The sequence below is a fragment of the Elephas maximus genome, chromosome 3 (genome assembly GCF_024166365.1).
Source record: "Elephas maximus indicus isolate mEleMax1 chromosome 3, mEleMax1 primary haplotype, whole genome shotgun sequence".
Classification (NCBI taxonomy): domain Eukaryota; kingdom Metazoa; phylum Chordata; class Mammalia; order Proboscidea; family Elephantidae; genus Elephas; species Elephas maximus.
Window position 1 is genome coordinate 66,906,765 of NC_064821.1, and position 17,617 is coordinate 66,924,381.

Here is a 17,617-nt window from a genome sequence, read left to right on the forward strand (position 1 = left end):
GCACAAGGCCTGTCATAAAAGATGTGCTCAGGAAATTGAAGCTGCTGTTATTGGCAGCAGTATTTGGCTAAGGTCAGTGGTGGATTCTGACTCAGATGTGCCATCCAAAGTGGCCGGCTCGCAAGGTCTGTAGGGCCTGTGCCTATTCAAGTGTCAGGTCCTCACTGGTGATTTCCTTGAAGTGGTGATGGATTTGTTTGTATGTCTGTTGTGGGATTAGAAAGGCAGTCGTCAGATGTGTTTCTTCACTGTTATGCTTGAATGAATTCTACCCCCTGCCTTTCATCTCCAGGTTCCCCATCTCAGCATTGTTGTTCCCAGCTCCAGCTTTGTCTTCTACCTTAGAGGGTGGTACTGGGTTAGAGCAGCCTCAAGGAAGCTGAGTTTAAGTGTGAGCTTTCCTTTTTTAATTGAGGTATAATTTCATACAGTGAAATGAACAGATCTTGGGTTTTGACCATTGTATTAGTCTGTCTAACCCGTACCCTTGTCAAGATACAGAGCATTTCCATCCCTCCAAAAAGTTCCCTGCAGGGCAGGGGTCTGGGGACCATGGTTTCAGGGGACATCTAAGTCAGCTGGCATAATACAATCTATTAAGAAAACATTCTGCATCCTACTTTGAAGAGTGGCGTCTGGGGTCTTAAACGCTAGCAAGCGGCCATCTAAGATGCATCAATTGGTCTCAACCCACCTGGATCAAAGGAGAATGAAGAACACCAAGGACATAAGGCGATTACGAGCCCAAGAGACAGAAAGGGCCACATGACCCAGAGATTACATCATCCTGAGACCAGAAGAATTAGGTGGTACCCGGCTACAGCCGCTGACTGCCCTGACAGGGAACACAACAGAGAACCCCTGAGGGAGCGGGAGAGCAGTGGGATGCAGACCCCAAATTCTCATAAGACCAGACTTAATGGTCTGACTGAGACTAGAAGGACCCCAGTGGTCATGGCCCCCAGACCTTCTGTTGGCCCAGGACAGGAACCATTCCCGAAGCCAACTCTTCAGACATGGATTGGACTGGACAGTGGGTTGGAGAGGGATGCTGGTGAGGAGTGAGCTTCTTGGATCAGGTGGACACATGAGACTATGTTGGCATCTCCTGCCTGGAGGGGAGATGAGAGGGTGGAGGGGGTTAGAAGCTGACGAAATGGACACGAAAAGAGAGAGTGGAGGGAGAGAGTGGGGCTGTCTCATTAGGGGGAGAGTAATTGGAAGTGTGTAGCAAGGTGTATACAGGTTTTTGTGTGAGGGACTGACTTGATTTGTAAACTTTCACTCCAACACTGCATCATGAGGGGAAGTGTGAGAAGCCTTAGTGTGGGGATACTTTTAGTTTGATCGTGATGGCATCTAAAATATCTTACTTTTGAACTGAGGAAACTAAACATACAAGGGAAAGATTAGTCCAAAGGACTAATGGACCACAATACCACGGCCTCCACGGGACTGAGTCCAGTACAGCTAGATGGTGCCCAGCTACCACCACAGACTGCTCTGACAGGGATCACAACAGAGGGTCCCAGACAGAGCTGGAGAAAAATGTAGAACAAAATTCTAACTCACAAAAACAGACCAGACTTACTGGCCTGACAGAGTCTGGCGAAACCCAAAGAATATGACCCCCGGACACCCTTTTAGCTCAGTAATGAAGTCACTCCCGAGGTTCACCCTTCAGCCAAAGATTAGACAGGCCCATAAAACAAAATGAGACGAAAGGCACAACAGCCTAGGGGCAAGGATTAGAAGGGAGAAGGGGACAGGAAAGCTGATAATAGGGAAGCCAAGGTCAAGAAGGGAGAATGTTGAGATGTCATGGGGTTGTTAAGGCCATAAAACAATGTGTGTACTAACTGTTTAATGAGAAACTAGTTCTGTAAACTTTCATCTAAAGTACAATTTTAAAAAAAAGTTCTCTGCGCCCCTTCCTAGTCAGCCCTTGTCCCCCCACCTTCCCCTCTCCCCAGCAACCACTGCTTTGATTTCTGTCACTGTAGCTTTTTGTGTTCTAGAACTTCATATAATGGAATCATGCAGTACAGTTGTAAACTTTTGATAAGTTTCTTCAACTCTCTGAGCCTCGGTTTTATCATCTATAAAATAGGGATTGTAAAATAATGCCTGTGGTTGCTTGAAGAATCAAATGGAATCATATTCTTATCAAGGGGAATAAATGTATGTATAACCCTTTGCAGACTTAAATGTCGCACAGCTGTTCAGTTGTTGCTTTTATTCTTACACATCGTCAGTCCCTCAGTCTACCAGGATGATGAAGTTATGCTGTGAGTAATAAGACCTTGTGTCTTTGTATTGATCCTTAGCCACCATGGGAGGGATGGATTGTGATCCCGTTTTACAGATAAGGAGATTAAGGCCCAAGGAGATTGAATGATTTTCCTACAGTTCCGTAGCAGGTGCACAGTGGAGTCAGGGACTAGACCCTCCACCTGTACTCTCAGTGAAGAGTTCTTCCCAGTAACCTACAGAGGCATCAGCAGAGTAGTACTCATTAAAGCCATGTTATTCAGTTTCTTACGTGGTGGCTTTCTGCTTATTTGGTTCATTATTCTGACGTAAGCACTGATGTTATCCTAGGTTTTCACAGTTTGAGGGATGAAGAAAAGTATGTCTCCCACCTCCAACACTGAGTCAGGGCCAGAGCATCTCTCATGTCCCTCCATCTTCTTCCTTTCCGTGTACCCTAGCTGCTTGCCTCCTCCCCTCTCAGACGCTGCGCTGGTGTTTGAACCTGGGCATCCTAGAGGTGACGGTCTACGCATTCAGCATTGAGAACTTCAAACGCTCCAAGAGTGAGGTAGACGGGCTAATGGATCTGGCCCGGCAGAAGTTCAGCCGCTTGATGGAAGAACAGTAAGATACTACCAGAGGGGAAGAGTGTGTTCTTCCACCACCTCCGGCCTTCTCCTAACCCTCACAACTCTGTTTATCTCAGGCTTCTGTAATGGGCCCTGTAAATCCTTACAATGTTTGTTAGAAGTCTTTAGTGGCAAATATCAGAAACACAGCCTAGTTTTTCTTTTTTTTAAAGGGGGACTTTATTTGACGGTATAGAGGTATTTCACAGACGGCAAGGACAAGCACAGCCAGCCTCAAGCAAAACTGAAACCAGGAATTGAAATCCATTAATTAGAGCCTCTTTATACATCTACTTCCATCTCTCTCTGCAGATTAGCTTTTTCTGCTTTAAGAGAGCAGCCCAGAGTATACTAAGTCCTTTGATTGGCCCACCTTAGCTCAACTTTCTACCCTCAGACCAATAAACTGTCGCCTGGAGAGTGGGGTGAGAGAAACATTGAAAAGGTCATTTTCTGCTGGGCAACCAAAATCAAACCAAACCCATTGCCGTAGAGTCAATTCTGACTTGTAATGACCCTATGGGACAAAGTAGAGCTGCCCCATTGGGTTTCCAAGGCTGTAATCTTTATAGAAGCAGACTGCCACAAATTCTCCTGCAGAGTGGCTGGTGGGTTCAAATCACCAGCCTTTTGGTTAGCAGCTAGGCACTTAACCACTGTGCCACCAGGGCCCCTCTTCTGCTGAGCAGTCATCCCTATACTCCCCCGCATGTTCTCTTGGGAGGGATGGCATGATGCATAAGAAATCTTTATAGGGAAGTGTCAGTACCAGTCTTAACTGTAGCTAACTTTAGACTAACTTGGGGAGCAAAACCAGAGTAAAGAGGAAGTTTGACGAAAATTGTTTGCTTCAAAGTGCAGAGCCCTCACCACCCAGAACTGCTTAAAAGTCTTCATTACAACTATTCTGCCCCACTCCTGCCTACGCCAGGGATAGGGAGGTGAGAGCACAGTGAGCCTAGAGCTGCGGCGGGGCTGGGCTTGAAACAGCTTTCTCAGAAGTCAGTTCTGTCATTTCTGTTCCTATCTGGATCCTTGGACGTGAGGGGGGTGGACAACCAGGTTTCTCTCTGTCCAGATTAGGATGGTGAGACCCTGGACGCAGACACTACTTCTGGTCCCCAGCAGAGCAAGTGGGGCTCAGAGTTCACACCCGAGGGGCTGGGGGTGGTACGTGGAGGCACATCCCGGATGTTCACATTCTTCTGTACCTCACACTGAAAGCATGAGGAGGGAAGAATGCCTTTATGAAAGAATGTCTGCATCAGTATATCTTTTACTTTTTTTTATGTGCTTACTATGTGCCAGGCCCTGAGCCTAACATGTATTTTCATTTAATCTTCACCTTATCCCATGAGAAGGATATTATTAGCCCAATTTTAGAGAAAAGTAAAACCAGAGAAATTAAAGCAGATACCCTGGATCACACAGCTGTCAGATAGGTAAAGCAAAGATGCAAACTTCGGTCTTTCTGACCCCAGAGTGTACACTCTTGCCTACTACTCTGTACTCTGAAAGACCAGAGGCAATTTTATGTTCCCTGAATGGTCAAAATGCATGGCAGTATAAGTGCTGCTGAGATTGCGGGAATCAACCAGTAGTAGAGAAAATGGTCTTATGCTATCACGAAGTCCAAAGCAGATCTGGAAGAAACCTTAGAGGTGATTTTCTAACAATGTATCACAGAGCCTCAGAGTTCTGAGGTATAGGAGTGAAGAGACCAGAGGGAATGGGGGTACAGGGTGCTGCCTTTCATTGATCTATTTTATATATTGGACTTTGGCATAAGATTTTATTTGAAGAAAGAGATCTTAGGCTAAAAGAAAATTTGAAAACCACTAGCAAGCTGGTGGCAGAACCAGGTTGGAAACCCAGGCCTTCTGGGTCCTCTCCAGGCTTTTGCAGCTACTTTCTCCTGTCTACACCTCACTAGTCCTGCACCTAATGTCTGAGAACAAGCACTGTCGCATACCTAACATGAGCCTATGAAGATAGTATGGCAAGGATGGTTATCACCCCCAATTTACAGGGGAAGAACTGAGGCTCATAGAGGTTCAGTGGTTATGTAAGGTCACATAGCTAGTCAGTGATGGCACTAGGCCTTGAATCTAGTTATTCTTATTAAAATTTTGCCTTGATTTGACTATACACTTGTTTATGGTGGCTCTAGTGGGTTCCTAAAAATAACTGTTTAGATCTTGCATCATCCTTAAAAGAAAATGTAGCTGAGGGCTAGTATGGATGTGACCATCAGGTCTGGATCAGGGTCCCCTAGGACCTACCAGATATCCTCACCCACAATATAGTTCTTGTTATTAAGCTTCCTTTTTCCAAACTTTCATTGTTCAATTTCTCCATAGCATTCCCAGGTAAAGGAGGCTGGTTGGGTAACAGTAAACGCATTCTCACTGTGTGCAGAGTTTGGGAATTACTATATGGAAGCAGTACAATATGATTAAGGGGACAGGCTCTGGAACCAGACTCACTAGGTTCAAATTCTAGCTTTCCATTCACTAGCTGTCTGATTTTGAGCAAATTACCTAACCTCCCTGTCCCTCAGTTTCCATATCTGTAAAATGGGAGTAAAAATGGTACCTACCTCAAAGGATGGAAAGTGTTGGTACATGTAAAAGACTTAGACCAGTGTCTGGCACTGAGTAAATGTATAATTAATGTCCACTGTCACTATTATTGGAACCCTGGTGGTGCAGTGGTTAAGAGCTTGGCTGCTAACCAAAAGGTTAGCAGTTCGAATCCACCAGCCACCAGCCACTAACCTTGGAAACCCTGTGGGGCAGTTCTACTCTGTCCTATAGGGCCGCTATGAGTTGGAATTGTTTTTGGTCATTATTATTACAAGAAGCCCTGGTTGCTCAGTGGTTAAAGTGCTCTGCTGCCAACCAAAAGGTTGGCGGTCCAAACCTACCAGCTACTCTGCAGGAGAAAGATGTGGCAGTCTGCTTCCATAAAGATTTACAGCCTTGGAAACCCTATGGGGCAGTTCTACTCTGTCCTATAGGGTCACTATGAGTCAGGATCGACTCTATGGCAGTGGGTTTGGGTTTTTTGGTGGGCCACTATTAGTATCATATTTCACCAGGAGATACAGAAGTAACCAATAATATAGTTCCTGTCCTTAAGGAGTTTACTTACTTGTCAAAGAGGGGACAAACATACCATAAAATGTAACTTGCCAACAAGGACACATGAAGTGGTATAATGTGTGATAAAAGAGTTTGGGCTCTCAAATCAGACAGACCTGGGTTTCAGTCCCAACATAGCATGTGCTGGCTATATGACCTTTGGCAAGTTGCTTCTCTTATCTGAGCCTCAGTTTCCTGCCCTCAAATGGAATGTCACACACACTTTTCAGAGTTGAGGGGATGCAGTGAAATAATATATGTAGAACAGTGCCTACACATAGGAAAGCACCCAGTATTTTGTAGTTGATTATTATAAAGCTCCCTCCACTTGAGTGGGTGCTCTCTCCAACCCTGCCTCCTCCCCCCACCCCCATCAGGGAGAAACTGCAGAAGCATGGGGTGTGTATCCGGGTCCTGGGCGATCTGCATTTGTTGCCCTTGGATCTCCAGGAGCTGATTGCACAAGCTGTAGAAGCCACCAGAAACTACAACAAGTAAGTTCTCAGATTTCCCCTTGGGGGACTGTGTCAATCTTTGACTGTTTGCTAGCTTTGGGAACATCCTGAGCCTTTCTTGGTCTGCATTTGGTGCTAGAGGCATTGAGGGGGTAGTTTGGGATGCTTGGAGACTGCCTTCTTCCATCTGCAGGGCAGACTAGAGACGGTTCTGCAACATTTTGCTACATGTGTGCACTCTCACATGCACACAATTTCTCATCCACCTCCCCTTTCAGTGGCCTCCTAAAATACATGTAATATATGTTTTACTTGTGGCGGGTAGGGTGGCTATACAGCAGGCCTCATCCCTGTCTTTCTGAAGACTGATCCTTCAAGAAATTCTTTTTCTATCCCAGTCCTTTAACTCATGGTTAGGATGACCTTGGGAGGTCATGCAGATGCAGAGGGGAACGGAGTTCAATAATCGAATCTTCATTATGTGTGGCTTTGAAATATGTGTTTGGAGGTGAATTTGTTTTGCATCAGAGTTCCTTATTTTGCTTATGTCAATATCACTGTGGATTCACGTCCTCTGTAAGCTGGTTGGGGCCCTGGTGGCGTAGTGGTTAAGAGCTCGGCTGCTAACCAAAAGGTTGGCAGTTCAAATCCACCAGCCATTCCTTGGAAACCCTGTGGGGCAATTCTACTCTATCCTATAGGGTCGCTATGAGTTGGAATCGACTTGACGGCAACGAGTTTAGTTTTGGTAAGCTGGTTGGCAGTAGAAAAGGAAAGGGTTAGGAAGGCAATAAGAGTCACTTAATATTTGTTTTATTGTAAAACTGGTAATGTGTTTATTTCAAGAACACTTGGAAAACACGAAAAGCTCATAATCTCATCATTCAGAGCTATCCATAGTTAACCCTTGGTGTGTGTTCTCCCAGGGAGGGTGCTCCATGTCAGTGACTCCAGCCATCAGCCCCTGCTCCCAGCCTGGCAGGCTCTTTGGTAAATTCCTTTGCTCTTCCCCTCTCAGGTGTTTCCTGAATGTCTGCTTTGCATACACATCTCGCCATGAGATCAGCAATGCTGTGAGAGAGATGGCCTGGGGAGTGGAGCAAGGCCTGCTGGATCCCAGGTATCCCTAGTTGTTCAGGGATTAAACCATAAAACTCTTGCAAAGCTGTGTATTTGGGCCAGAGGTCAAGTCAGGGATGCACATGAAAAGATTTTTGGCAGGTCCCTCAAACTTAAAGGTTAGGATTGGCTTATTACAACCTGCTCCAGAGTTTCTCTGTTTACCACACGCCAAAACCCCAAGTAAGTAGCAAAGCAGGGAGCAGGGGATGTGGCATTCAATAAACAATAATGCCTTCCTGGACTCTTTGGCAGTGTTTTTCTAGGAATGGTTTTTCAGGAATGTAGCTTGTTTGGGGTAGAGTTCTCTAGGGGGTTCATGTTATAGTTTTAAGCAAGACTGAGATTGTTTTTTGGAAACAAAAAACAAAAAAAGCTGTCAATCATGAGCCACACAGTGGAATCCTGATTGTTAGAGCTGGGGGGGACTTAAGCCATCCAGGTATCCAGGCTCTGTCATGCTATTATTGTTTTAACATTTAGTAATAACATTAGTAAACTAATAATAGCAGTAGTAAAATAATAATCTGAAAAGTATTCTAGGCAATATGTTATGTTCTCTATTTTATTAAGTTATTAATTTCATACGACCATGTACGAGAGATTTAAGCCTTTTCTTCCTTTTATAGATGAGAAAGCTGAGCTCAGCATTGAAGTGACTTGCCCAAGTAAATCCAGAGCTAGGACTCATGTCTAAAGCCGTCTGATTCCAGAGTTCTTGTCCTCTACCTCAGGAATTTTTCTGATTCCTTTCTCAGACATAATTTGACCTGGGAAACTAAATTACAAATCAAGAAGTTGCTTGATGAGAATGGAATTAGTTAAGGCTATTATGGAATTAGATAAGGCTTTTTATTATGAACAATGGAACCCTGGTAGCACAGTGATTAAGAACTCAGCTGCTAACCAAAAGGCCGGCAGTCCGAACCCACCAGCTGCTCCTTGGAAACCCTATGGAGCAGTTCTACTCTGTCCTGTGGGATTGCTATGAGTTGGAATTGACTCGACAGCAACAGGTTATTATGAACAACAGCTGTGTGATTTTTCTATGCCACATCATCCATTCATTCATTCATTCAACAAATTTTAGTGCCAGTTGTAGGCCAGGCACGTTGCTGTGCATAGAGAATACACTGATGAGAATAAATATCCATGTTTCCTGCCTTCCTGGAGCTCAAATTCTGGTAGGGAAACAAATATTAATCGAGATTATACATGTGAGCATAAAATTATAATGGTGATAAGTGTTGCAAAGGCATTGGTGCGTGGTACAACAAATATTTATAGTAAGAGATTTGAACCTGGTAAGGAAAACTTCTCCCAAGGAAATGATAAATGAGCTAAGAAGGAAGAATAAGCAGTAACTAGGGAAAGAGGGGAATCCTTGGGTGGTGCAAATGGTTTAATGCCCTTGGCTGCTCTGAAAGGTTGGAGGTTCAAGAACACCCAGAGGTACCTTGGAAGAAAGTTAAGGTGATCTACTTCCAAAAAATTAGTAATTGAAAACTCTGTGGAACACGGTTCTCCTCTGGTGCATACAGGGCTGCCATGAGTTGGGACTGACTCCATGACAACTGGTTTTCTAGGAAAAGAGGCAGTAGCATGAGGAGCGTATTATTTGTGGAAAGACTGAATAATCCAAGTAGAGAGCGCCTGGAAGAAAGAGAGCTTGAGTTATAATGGTGGTAATAGAATGGACAGACTGTCAAGAGCTACACAGCAGGTAAAATCCAGAGGACCTGCTGACATATTGACTGGGAAAAGGATATGCTATGAGCGACTCCAGGGTTTTTGACTTATAAATCGATGGACAGTGGCAACCTTCACTGTGGTGGGGAATCCTTAAAGAGAATCCGGTTAGAAGAAGGTATCAGGAGTTTGGTTTTGGATTTACTGTAGTTGTTGAACAGAGATAGTGGGTTGACATTTGAGAAGTTGGGACTGGAGACATCAGTGTGGAGGTCACCTGTTTAGGTGGTAAGTGAAGCAAACAGAAGGCATGTGGAAGCTAAGGAAAGTCCAGAGTGAAAAGAGAGGGCCCAGAAAGGAGTTTTGAGAAACTCTGACTTTTATTGGCTGTGTAGGGGAAAATGAACCTGAAAGGAAGAGAGTGAATAACGAGAAAGGTAGCCAGAAAATCAGGGCCGTCAGTATTACAGCAGACAAGAAAGGGAGTTGGTTGGGGTAGATGGAGGAAGGGGCATGGGGCACACTGATGGCATTAACAGGGTAGAGAGGTCTATTAAGTGGTTTGAAAATTAGCCCTTGGGAAAAAAATTACGGCAGTGAGGGACAGGCAGGAGGTTAGGATTTTTTAAAGTTATCAGTAATTTTCTGATTCTTGGCTTGGGCAGTGGTTTCATAGTTCATTATAATTGTGCTTTATAATTAATGTGTTTCATATAATCTTTTGTGTGTATCAAATAATATATTAATACTGAGGACAAAAAATAAAAGGAAAACAAAACAAAATGACAACAAAAAAAATAATAAGGGCAAATGCTTATGCTAGAAAGAAAGAAAGGTGGCTACCTGGCAGATTTAGTATGTGTTTGTGCCTAGGACTAAAAGTCTGATCCTGACTCCTAGTTCAGGGCATTTTACACTCATATCACATTGCAGTAACCACTGAGATTTAGCTTCTTCTTGACCAGCATGCTTTCCCATATCCATCTTCTCTGCCCTGCATGGTTTAGTAACTTGTGTGTGTGAGGTTAGTTATGTGGGGTTAGTCTGGTGTGGCTGGGCAGGGTCACCAAGGGCAGGAGGCTGATGTACGTGTTTAGCTTTTTGAGGAACCACCAAACTGTTTTCCACAATGACTGTACGTACCATGTTACATTCCCACCAGTAGTGTACAAGGCCTCCAATTTCGCCACATCGTCTACAAGACTTGCTTTATTATGTTTGTTTGTTTTTTAAAAGTAGCCATCCTAGTAGATGTGAGTGGTTTCTCGTTGTGGTTTTGATTTGCATTTCTCTCATCACTAATGATGTTGATCATCTTCTCACGTGCTCTTTGGCCATTTGTATGTCTTGTGTGGAGAAATGTCTATTCAAGTCCTCTGTGAATTTTTTAATTGGGTTGCTTGGTTTTTTCTTTTTTAGTTGTAAGTGTTCTTTATATATTCTGGATATTAGTTCCTTATCAGATACATGATTTGCAAATATTTTCTCCCATTCTATGGGTTGTCTTTTCACTTGCTTAATAGTGTCCTTTGATGCACAAAAGCTTTTAATTTTGATAAAATCCAAGTTAACCATTTTTTGTTACTGTTTATGCTTTTGGTGTCGTATCTAAGACTCCATTGCCGTATCCAAAGTCATGAAGCTTTTCCCCTGTGTTTTCTTCTAAGAGTTTTATAGTTTTAACTCTTAGATTTAGGTCTTTGGTCCATTTTGAGTTGATTTTTGTGTGTGGTGTAAGATAAGCATCCAAGTCATCCTTTTGCATGTGAGATCCAGTTTGTGGAGATCCGCTTTTCGTAGCATCATCTTCATGTAGAACATGTAAGCAGTGCTTTTGGAGCCAACAGACAGAGCCTTCCAAATTCCCTTTTCCCATGGACAGAAAAATTTTACTTAAGATAAATGCTGCCAGTTTCCAGTTTTCTCACTGCTGAATGAGAAGGTAGCTCCTACCAAACACAGGAAGGCTGATCATTTTAATATGTATTTCAAATCCCAGATAATGTGGACTCTTGTAGTGTGTCTGGTTCCATATGATGTAAGTAAAGTCTTAAAAATGTTCTTTATAATAAATTCAAACAATATAGAAGGATATAAAGTAAAAAGATAATCTTTCCTTCCTCACTTTTTGTCCCTACCTTCCAGAGGGAATCACCACTAATAATATGGTGTCTTTCTAGACCTTTTTCTTTGTTTATATGTATTGACAACAGTGGCTGTTAACAATGGGTCAAGCATAACAATTGTGAGGATGGTGCAGGACTGGGCAGTTTTTGTTGTGTTGTATGTAGGGTCACTATATGCTCATGTGTATTTGAGAGAAAGAGTGTATGTGTATGTTTTCCCCCCAAAAATCACACACTGTGTTTGCTGAAACTTGCTTTTATTCATTTAACATTAGATCTGAGACATCTTTCCAAATCAGTGCATTTAGATTTACCTTTATTAAAAAAAACACAGATGCAATGACTGCCCTGACAGGGAACACAGCAGAGAATCCCTGATGGAGCAAGAGAACAGTGGGATGCAGATCTCAAATTCTTATAACAAGACCAGATTTAATGGTCTGACTGAGGCTTGAGGGACCCCAGAGGTCATGGCCCCAGGACCCTCTGTTAGCCCAAGATTAGAACCATTCCCAAAGCCAACTCTTCAGACAGGGATTGGACTGGAATATAAGACAGAAAATGATACTGATGAGGAGTGAGCTTCTTGACTCAAGTAGACACATAAGACTATGTGGGCAGCTCCTGTCTGGAGGTGAGATGAGAAGGCAGAGGGGGACAGGAGCTGGTTGAATGGACACAAGGAATACAGAATGGAGAGAAGGAGTGTGCTGTCACATTAAGGGGAGAGCAGCTAGGGTTACAGAGACTGACTTGATTTATAAACTTTCACTTAAAGCACAATAAATAAATAATAGATGCATAGTGTTTCATCTCGTTGCTGGGTCATGGGGTGTATGTATGCATTTTAAAAAACAAGATGTTTTAAGTGAAGGACGGCTCAATATCATATATCATAGCAGATACTTCTGGTTTTAGGCCTGCAGCTAAATGACTTTGGACAAATTATTTATCCTCTCTGAGCCTCAGTTTCCTTTTCTATAAAATGAAGATAAAAATACCCTATGTAGTTGTAAGGGTTAAAATCATTCATTAGTTTATCAAACATGTTGAGAGCCTTCTGTATACCAGGTAGTATTGGCTAATGTATTTGATGGTGTTCTGTAAACTGGAAGTTCACCATGAGAATAATACAAAAAGAGATTCGTGCTTGTCTTTGTCTCCTCCATACTTACCTTAGTGATATCTCTGAGTCTCTGCTCGATAAGTGCCTCTATACCAACCACTCTCCTCACCCAGACATCTTGATACGGACTTCGGGGGAAGTGAGGCTGAGCGACTTCTTGCTCTGGCAGGTAGGTAGTTCCTAACCACCATTCTATCTGTGACAGCCTGAAAACTGTGACTGTGCCCACAGAATGGATCAGAGCGGGTCATGCTGCCCCATTCCCAGCCATGCTGGGACCGGAGAACTTGGGGGAAAAGCTACCATCTGGAGAGGTGGCTCTAGACTGTGCCTGGCAACCTTTGCCATCCCTTCCTTTTCTGTCCCTGGCTTTGTGAGCCTGTATGGTTCTTGTCCAAAATACAAAGCATCCAGCCTAGAGAAGTTTAGGCTTTCCAGCTGTATTGGAAATTTCACTTGTGCTCCTGTTCAAGGAACTGGACTTCTGCCTTAGTAACCTGCCAGGTACTCCAGCACCTCTGGGCAGGAACCTTGCCTGCAGTTACTAGTCTCTCCCCTTTAGACTACAGGGCTGTGTCAATGAAAGCTCAGTCCTTGAAGGATATAAACTGTATGCACACCCATTCTTAGGGGCTTGCCCTTTTTTCCCGGATCAGTTACTCCAGGGTAGGTATTCCTCCAAAAGCATATCCCCAAATGTGTTTGGTTTTGTTTAAAAACCTCTATCCCCTGCTAACGTGGCCCCTGGGTAGAACATGAATTGGGGGAACTCCTTGTTCAAGGAGCATTTAATACACAAAAGGAGAGGTTGGAGGACGAGATCCAGCCTGGAAGCAGTTCACGTGATAAAACTCCAGGAATTTTAATGGGTCAGTCTTAAAAGTGAACTAACAAGGTTTAGCTACTCAAGATACTTTCAGTCTTTGGCTATATTGAAATGAGTATAATGTTCAACTAGTGGTTCTATGGCCCACTCTGCTCCTCAGATGGCATCTGGAAAGTTATTTCTGGGCAATGAGTTTTAAGAGACTATATTGGTAAGTTAGAGGACTTGCCAGAAGAAGTAGACCTGGATAGCAAGAAATCTGGAACTTGTGTCCTACAAGGAATGAGTGAAGGATACCAAAACCAAAAACCAAACCGGCTGGCCTCAAGTCGATTCCAACTCATAGCAACCCTGTAGGACAGGGTAGAACTGCCCCATAGGGCTTCCAAGGAGCGGCTAGTGGATTTGAACTGCTGACCTTTTGGTTAGCAGCCGAGCTCTTAACCACTGTGCCACCAGGGCTCCTGAGTGAAGGATGGCGGTCTTGAAAAGGGAAGCATGATGACACTTCCTCTTTTGTGCTGGCAGTACAGCAGTGACCAAGTCAGAAGTGATCCGTGGTGTCTTAAAACTTAGTTTGTTGGCAGAGACAAACTCTGAACAAGACGCTACAGCCTCAGGAACAGATAACAGACAGCCCTAATAAAGCCTTCAAATATTTGAAAGAATGCCACTTCAAAGAACATAGAAACTTGTTCAGAGAAAAGACCTGGGGCCCTGGTAGAAGTTCCAGGAAAGGTGACATTGGTTTAGTATAACAAGCTATCCAATAGCTAGTTACCACCCGTCCTGTGAGGCATTGAATTCTCTACCATTGAAGGTATCAGGATGAGCCCTGGTGGCGTAGTGGTTAAAGCACTCAGGCTGCTAACTAAAAGGTCAGTGGTTTAAAACCACCAGCCAGTCCGTAGGAGAAAGATTTGACAGTCTGCTTCTGTAAAGATTTACAGCCTTGGAAACCCTATGGGGCAGTTCTACTCTGTCTATAGGGTGCTAGGAGTTGGAATAGACTCTGCGGCAATGGTTCAGTTGGTTTTGGAAGGTACCGGGCCATGACTTTCAAAATTGCTCCAAAAGGGATTCTTAAATCAGTAGTTAGTATTAAAGTTCACCTGGCTCTGGGGTCAGACTGCTTTATGTACATTATCTCATTTAATCTTCGTAATACCCTAAAAGCTGGGTATTCTTATTACCTAGTTTTACAGTTGAGAAAACGGAGTCCAAGAGAGGTTAAGTAACTTTCCCAAGGTCACATAGATGATAAATGGTGGAGCCAGAATTCAAGGCCAGGCAGTCTGGCTCCAGAGCCCGTGCTCATAACCACTGTGCCATACTGCTAGTACTTAAAAATAACAATGGCAGCTACCATTTGTTCATTGCTGACTTTTATCAGTATGTCTCCCAGATGACCTCTAAAGGCCAAGAGCCAATAACATAATCCAGATGTTATCTCATAGTCCTAAAATTGGCTCTTAGAAAAATCCTGGTGGAAATGTTAATCTAGTCTTGTTTTATTTCTGCTTTGCTGGAGGCAGCTGGTCTAAGTGCCTCAGATGACCCCTCCCTCTATTAGCGAGTGAATCAGGGCTGGTGGCAGCAGCTCAGGATGCCTGTGCCATTTCGTCTCTTGGCCTCTGGGTCCTGCTCAGCCCATGCTCCTTCTTTGGAGGCCTGGCCAGGGATGTGTTCCAGGGACATGCAACTTAACCATACTCTCTCTTTCTTCCCCACCTTTCCCAGACCTCCCACTCCTGCCTGGTGTTCCAGCCAGTTCTATGGCCAGAATACACATTTTGGAACCTCTGTGAGGCCATCCTGCAGTTCCAGATGAATCACAGTGCACTTCAGGTAAGAGTCCCAGACTGGCTTGTCTGGGTGGGGATGGAAGAGAAGGTTAGCACTGAAAGAGCAAATACTATACCAGGCACTTGGTGAGCATGCTAGTGATGCTGATAGTGATGAGAGTTATCTGACACTTGACTATTTACCGTGTCAAACACTGTTAACATTAACATTTTATGTGCATTAGTTCCTTCAATCCTCCCCATAACCCAGCTTGGTAGGTAGTATTAGCTCCTCCCCACCCTTTGCAAATGAGTAAATAGAAATGATCTAGTCAAGGACACAACCAATAAGAGACAAAACTGGGGTTCAGGCTACAAGTCTTTAATTTCCTTACTGTGGAGACCCAAGAAAGTCTTCTCAGAGAGATTGGCCATTATTCCTGAAGGTGTTAGCCTAATAAGGGATTATAGCAGTGGAAGTATACAAAAGCAAGCCTTTTTCAGAAGGGATCAGCAACTGGAACTGTACAACTATGCCGTATTAAGACTTGAAGTTCTACTTTGAGTTTTGATGACGAAATCTTGGGTTTCATTAGGAGACAGTCACCTGTGTCTGATTAGCTCTCTTAAGAAAGGTGGTACAGGTGGTGGTAGCTAACACTGCAGGTCAGCTAAGGCACTTAGGTACTTTCATGTAAGTTTTAAGCCATTCGGCAACCTAGCAGGTTTGGTGTCCTCATTCTTCAGAAAAGGAAATGAGGAGCAGAGAGACTAAGTCACTGTCCCAAGGCCACAGAAGAGGAGCGTGACTTTTAAACCCCAAGCTTATAGTTATTCTTGAGTCTAGAGAAATAATGGCTGAGGGGAGAGAACGGTGTAGGTCAGGGCTTCTCAGTCTCCTCGGCATTAGGAACCCCTTGGATAATCTGATGAAAACTATAGACCCTCTTCCTAGAAAAATGGCACAGACCACTCAAACACAAGGAATTTTGCACAGAATCGCACTTACACGCAAACACACAGAGTATTTTCAGGGAGTTTACCTAAGCCCTGAAACCTGGCCGTGACTCCCAAGTTCGGAACTCCTGGTGTAAGCCGATCAGGTCATGAGGGTTCGATCGTTGCTTGGTCATTTAGTTTCAGAGTGTGAGGAAGTCGAAAGAGGTAAGTTTAAAACAAGTGAGAGGACCCACAGCAAAGCCCCAGTTATCTGTTGTCAGTAATAAATATCATAGATTTCTCCACACGACCAGAGCTTCAAGAACTAAAACTTCTTTTTAAATGGGAAACGTTCTGAAATGTGCCTTGTACATAATTCATGGACAGCTACTCTGTACCGGGCATTTGCTGATTGTTTTAATGATAATGGTAAATGGCATCTTAAGCACTTCACTGTACAGGGATGCTCTTGAGGGATGAGGCTGTTGGCTTTAAGATAGATGGTCCCAAAATACTTAGCTTTGGGATTTCTTACACCAGTATTTTTCTGTGTATTTCTCCCTGTCATTTCCTACTGCGGTCAGTGGGTAATTTTGACAGCATATCCCTTCCCTTCCCTTCCAGTTTATTGCTTTAAATCAGCTCTAGGCAAGGAAACCAGCTAATCAAGCTTGTTAGAATTATGTCTATAAAGTGAGAGTAAATTGGCTCTGCATGAAGCCCGTGGGAACATGGTGCATGAGCTTTAGTGCAGGGATATTCTTCTCTCTAATTGGGCTGCTCAGCAGCCTTTATAGTCAGAGGAGCTACCTCAGGTTTCATTCATTCTATAAATGTTTATGGCGTATCTTGTATAAGTCAGGCACTGTATTAGGCACAGGAGATTCAACAGCTGGCCAGAAAAGATCCCCAAGATTCTTGGTTGGGTAGACATAATAAACAAATACATAAGGTAATTTCAGACTGTGATAGAATAATGAAGAAAATACACAGGGTGATGTGCTAGAAAGTAGTGAAGAGAGTGGGGGGTACTGAACAGAGCAGTCAAGGAAAGCTGTAAGCCAGGAAATGAAAGATGAAAAATAGCCAGACATGCCAAAACCCGAGAGAAAAGAATTATTTTCTGCAAAGGGAGCAGCAAATGCAAGGATACTGAGGTTATAAAGTTTGTGTCTTGGAAGAACAGAAAAGGGCCATAGTACAAGAGAAGGAAAGGTCCCTGGATGGCTTAAACAGTTTGTGCTGGATCATAACAAATTATGGATAACATTGCAAAGAATGGGAATTCCACAATACTTAATTGTGCTCATGAGAATCTTTACATAGATCAAGAGGCAGTTGTTCGGACCGAACAAGGGGATTCTGATTGGTTTAAAGTCAGGAAAGGTGTGCGTCATGGTTGTATTCTTTCACCATACTTATTCAGTTCAATCTGTATCCTGAGCAAATAATCCAAGAAACTGGACTATATGAAAAAGAACTGGGCATCAGGATTGGAGGAAGACTCATTAACAACCTGTGTTATGCA

The 17,617-nt window shown here is 43.5% G+C and overlaps 1 protein-coding gene across 13 annotated transcripts in view; it reads left to right on the top strand.

Moving 5' to 3' along the window:
• The window catches only part of DHDDS (dehydrodolichyl diphosphate synthase subunit), a 31,242-nt gene that overhangs the window by 3,660 nt on the left and 9,965 nt on the right, over positions 1–17,617 (top strand). For 7 of the 13 annotated variants that reach the window (XM_049878371.1, XM_049878373.1, XM_049878363.1 and 4 more), the window contains exons 4-8: positions 2,735–2,877; positions 6,403–6,519; positions 7,499–7,600; positions 12,595–12,709; positions 15,107–15,214. In XM_049878371.1, coding sequence (XP_049734328.1) covers positions 2,735–2,877; positions 6,403–6,519; positions 7,499–7,600; positions 12,595–12,709; positions 15,107–15,214 — 585 coding nt within the window. Of the gene's footprint in view, positions 1–2,711; positions 2,878–6,402; positions 6,520–7,498; positions 7,601–12,594; positions 12,710–15,106; positions 15,215–17,617 lie in introns of all 13 variants that reach the window. The other 6 variants (XM_049878364.1, XM_049878367.1, XM_049878366.1 and 3 more) reach the window with 1 other exon arrangement.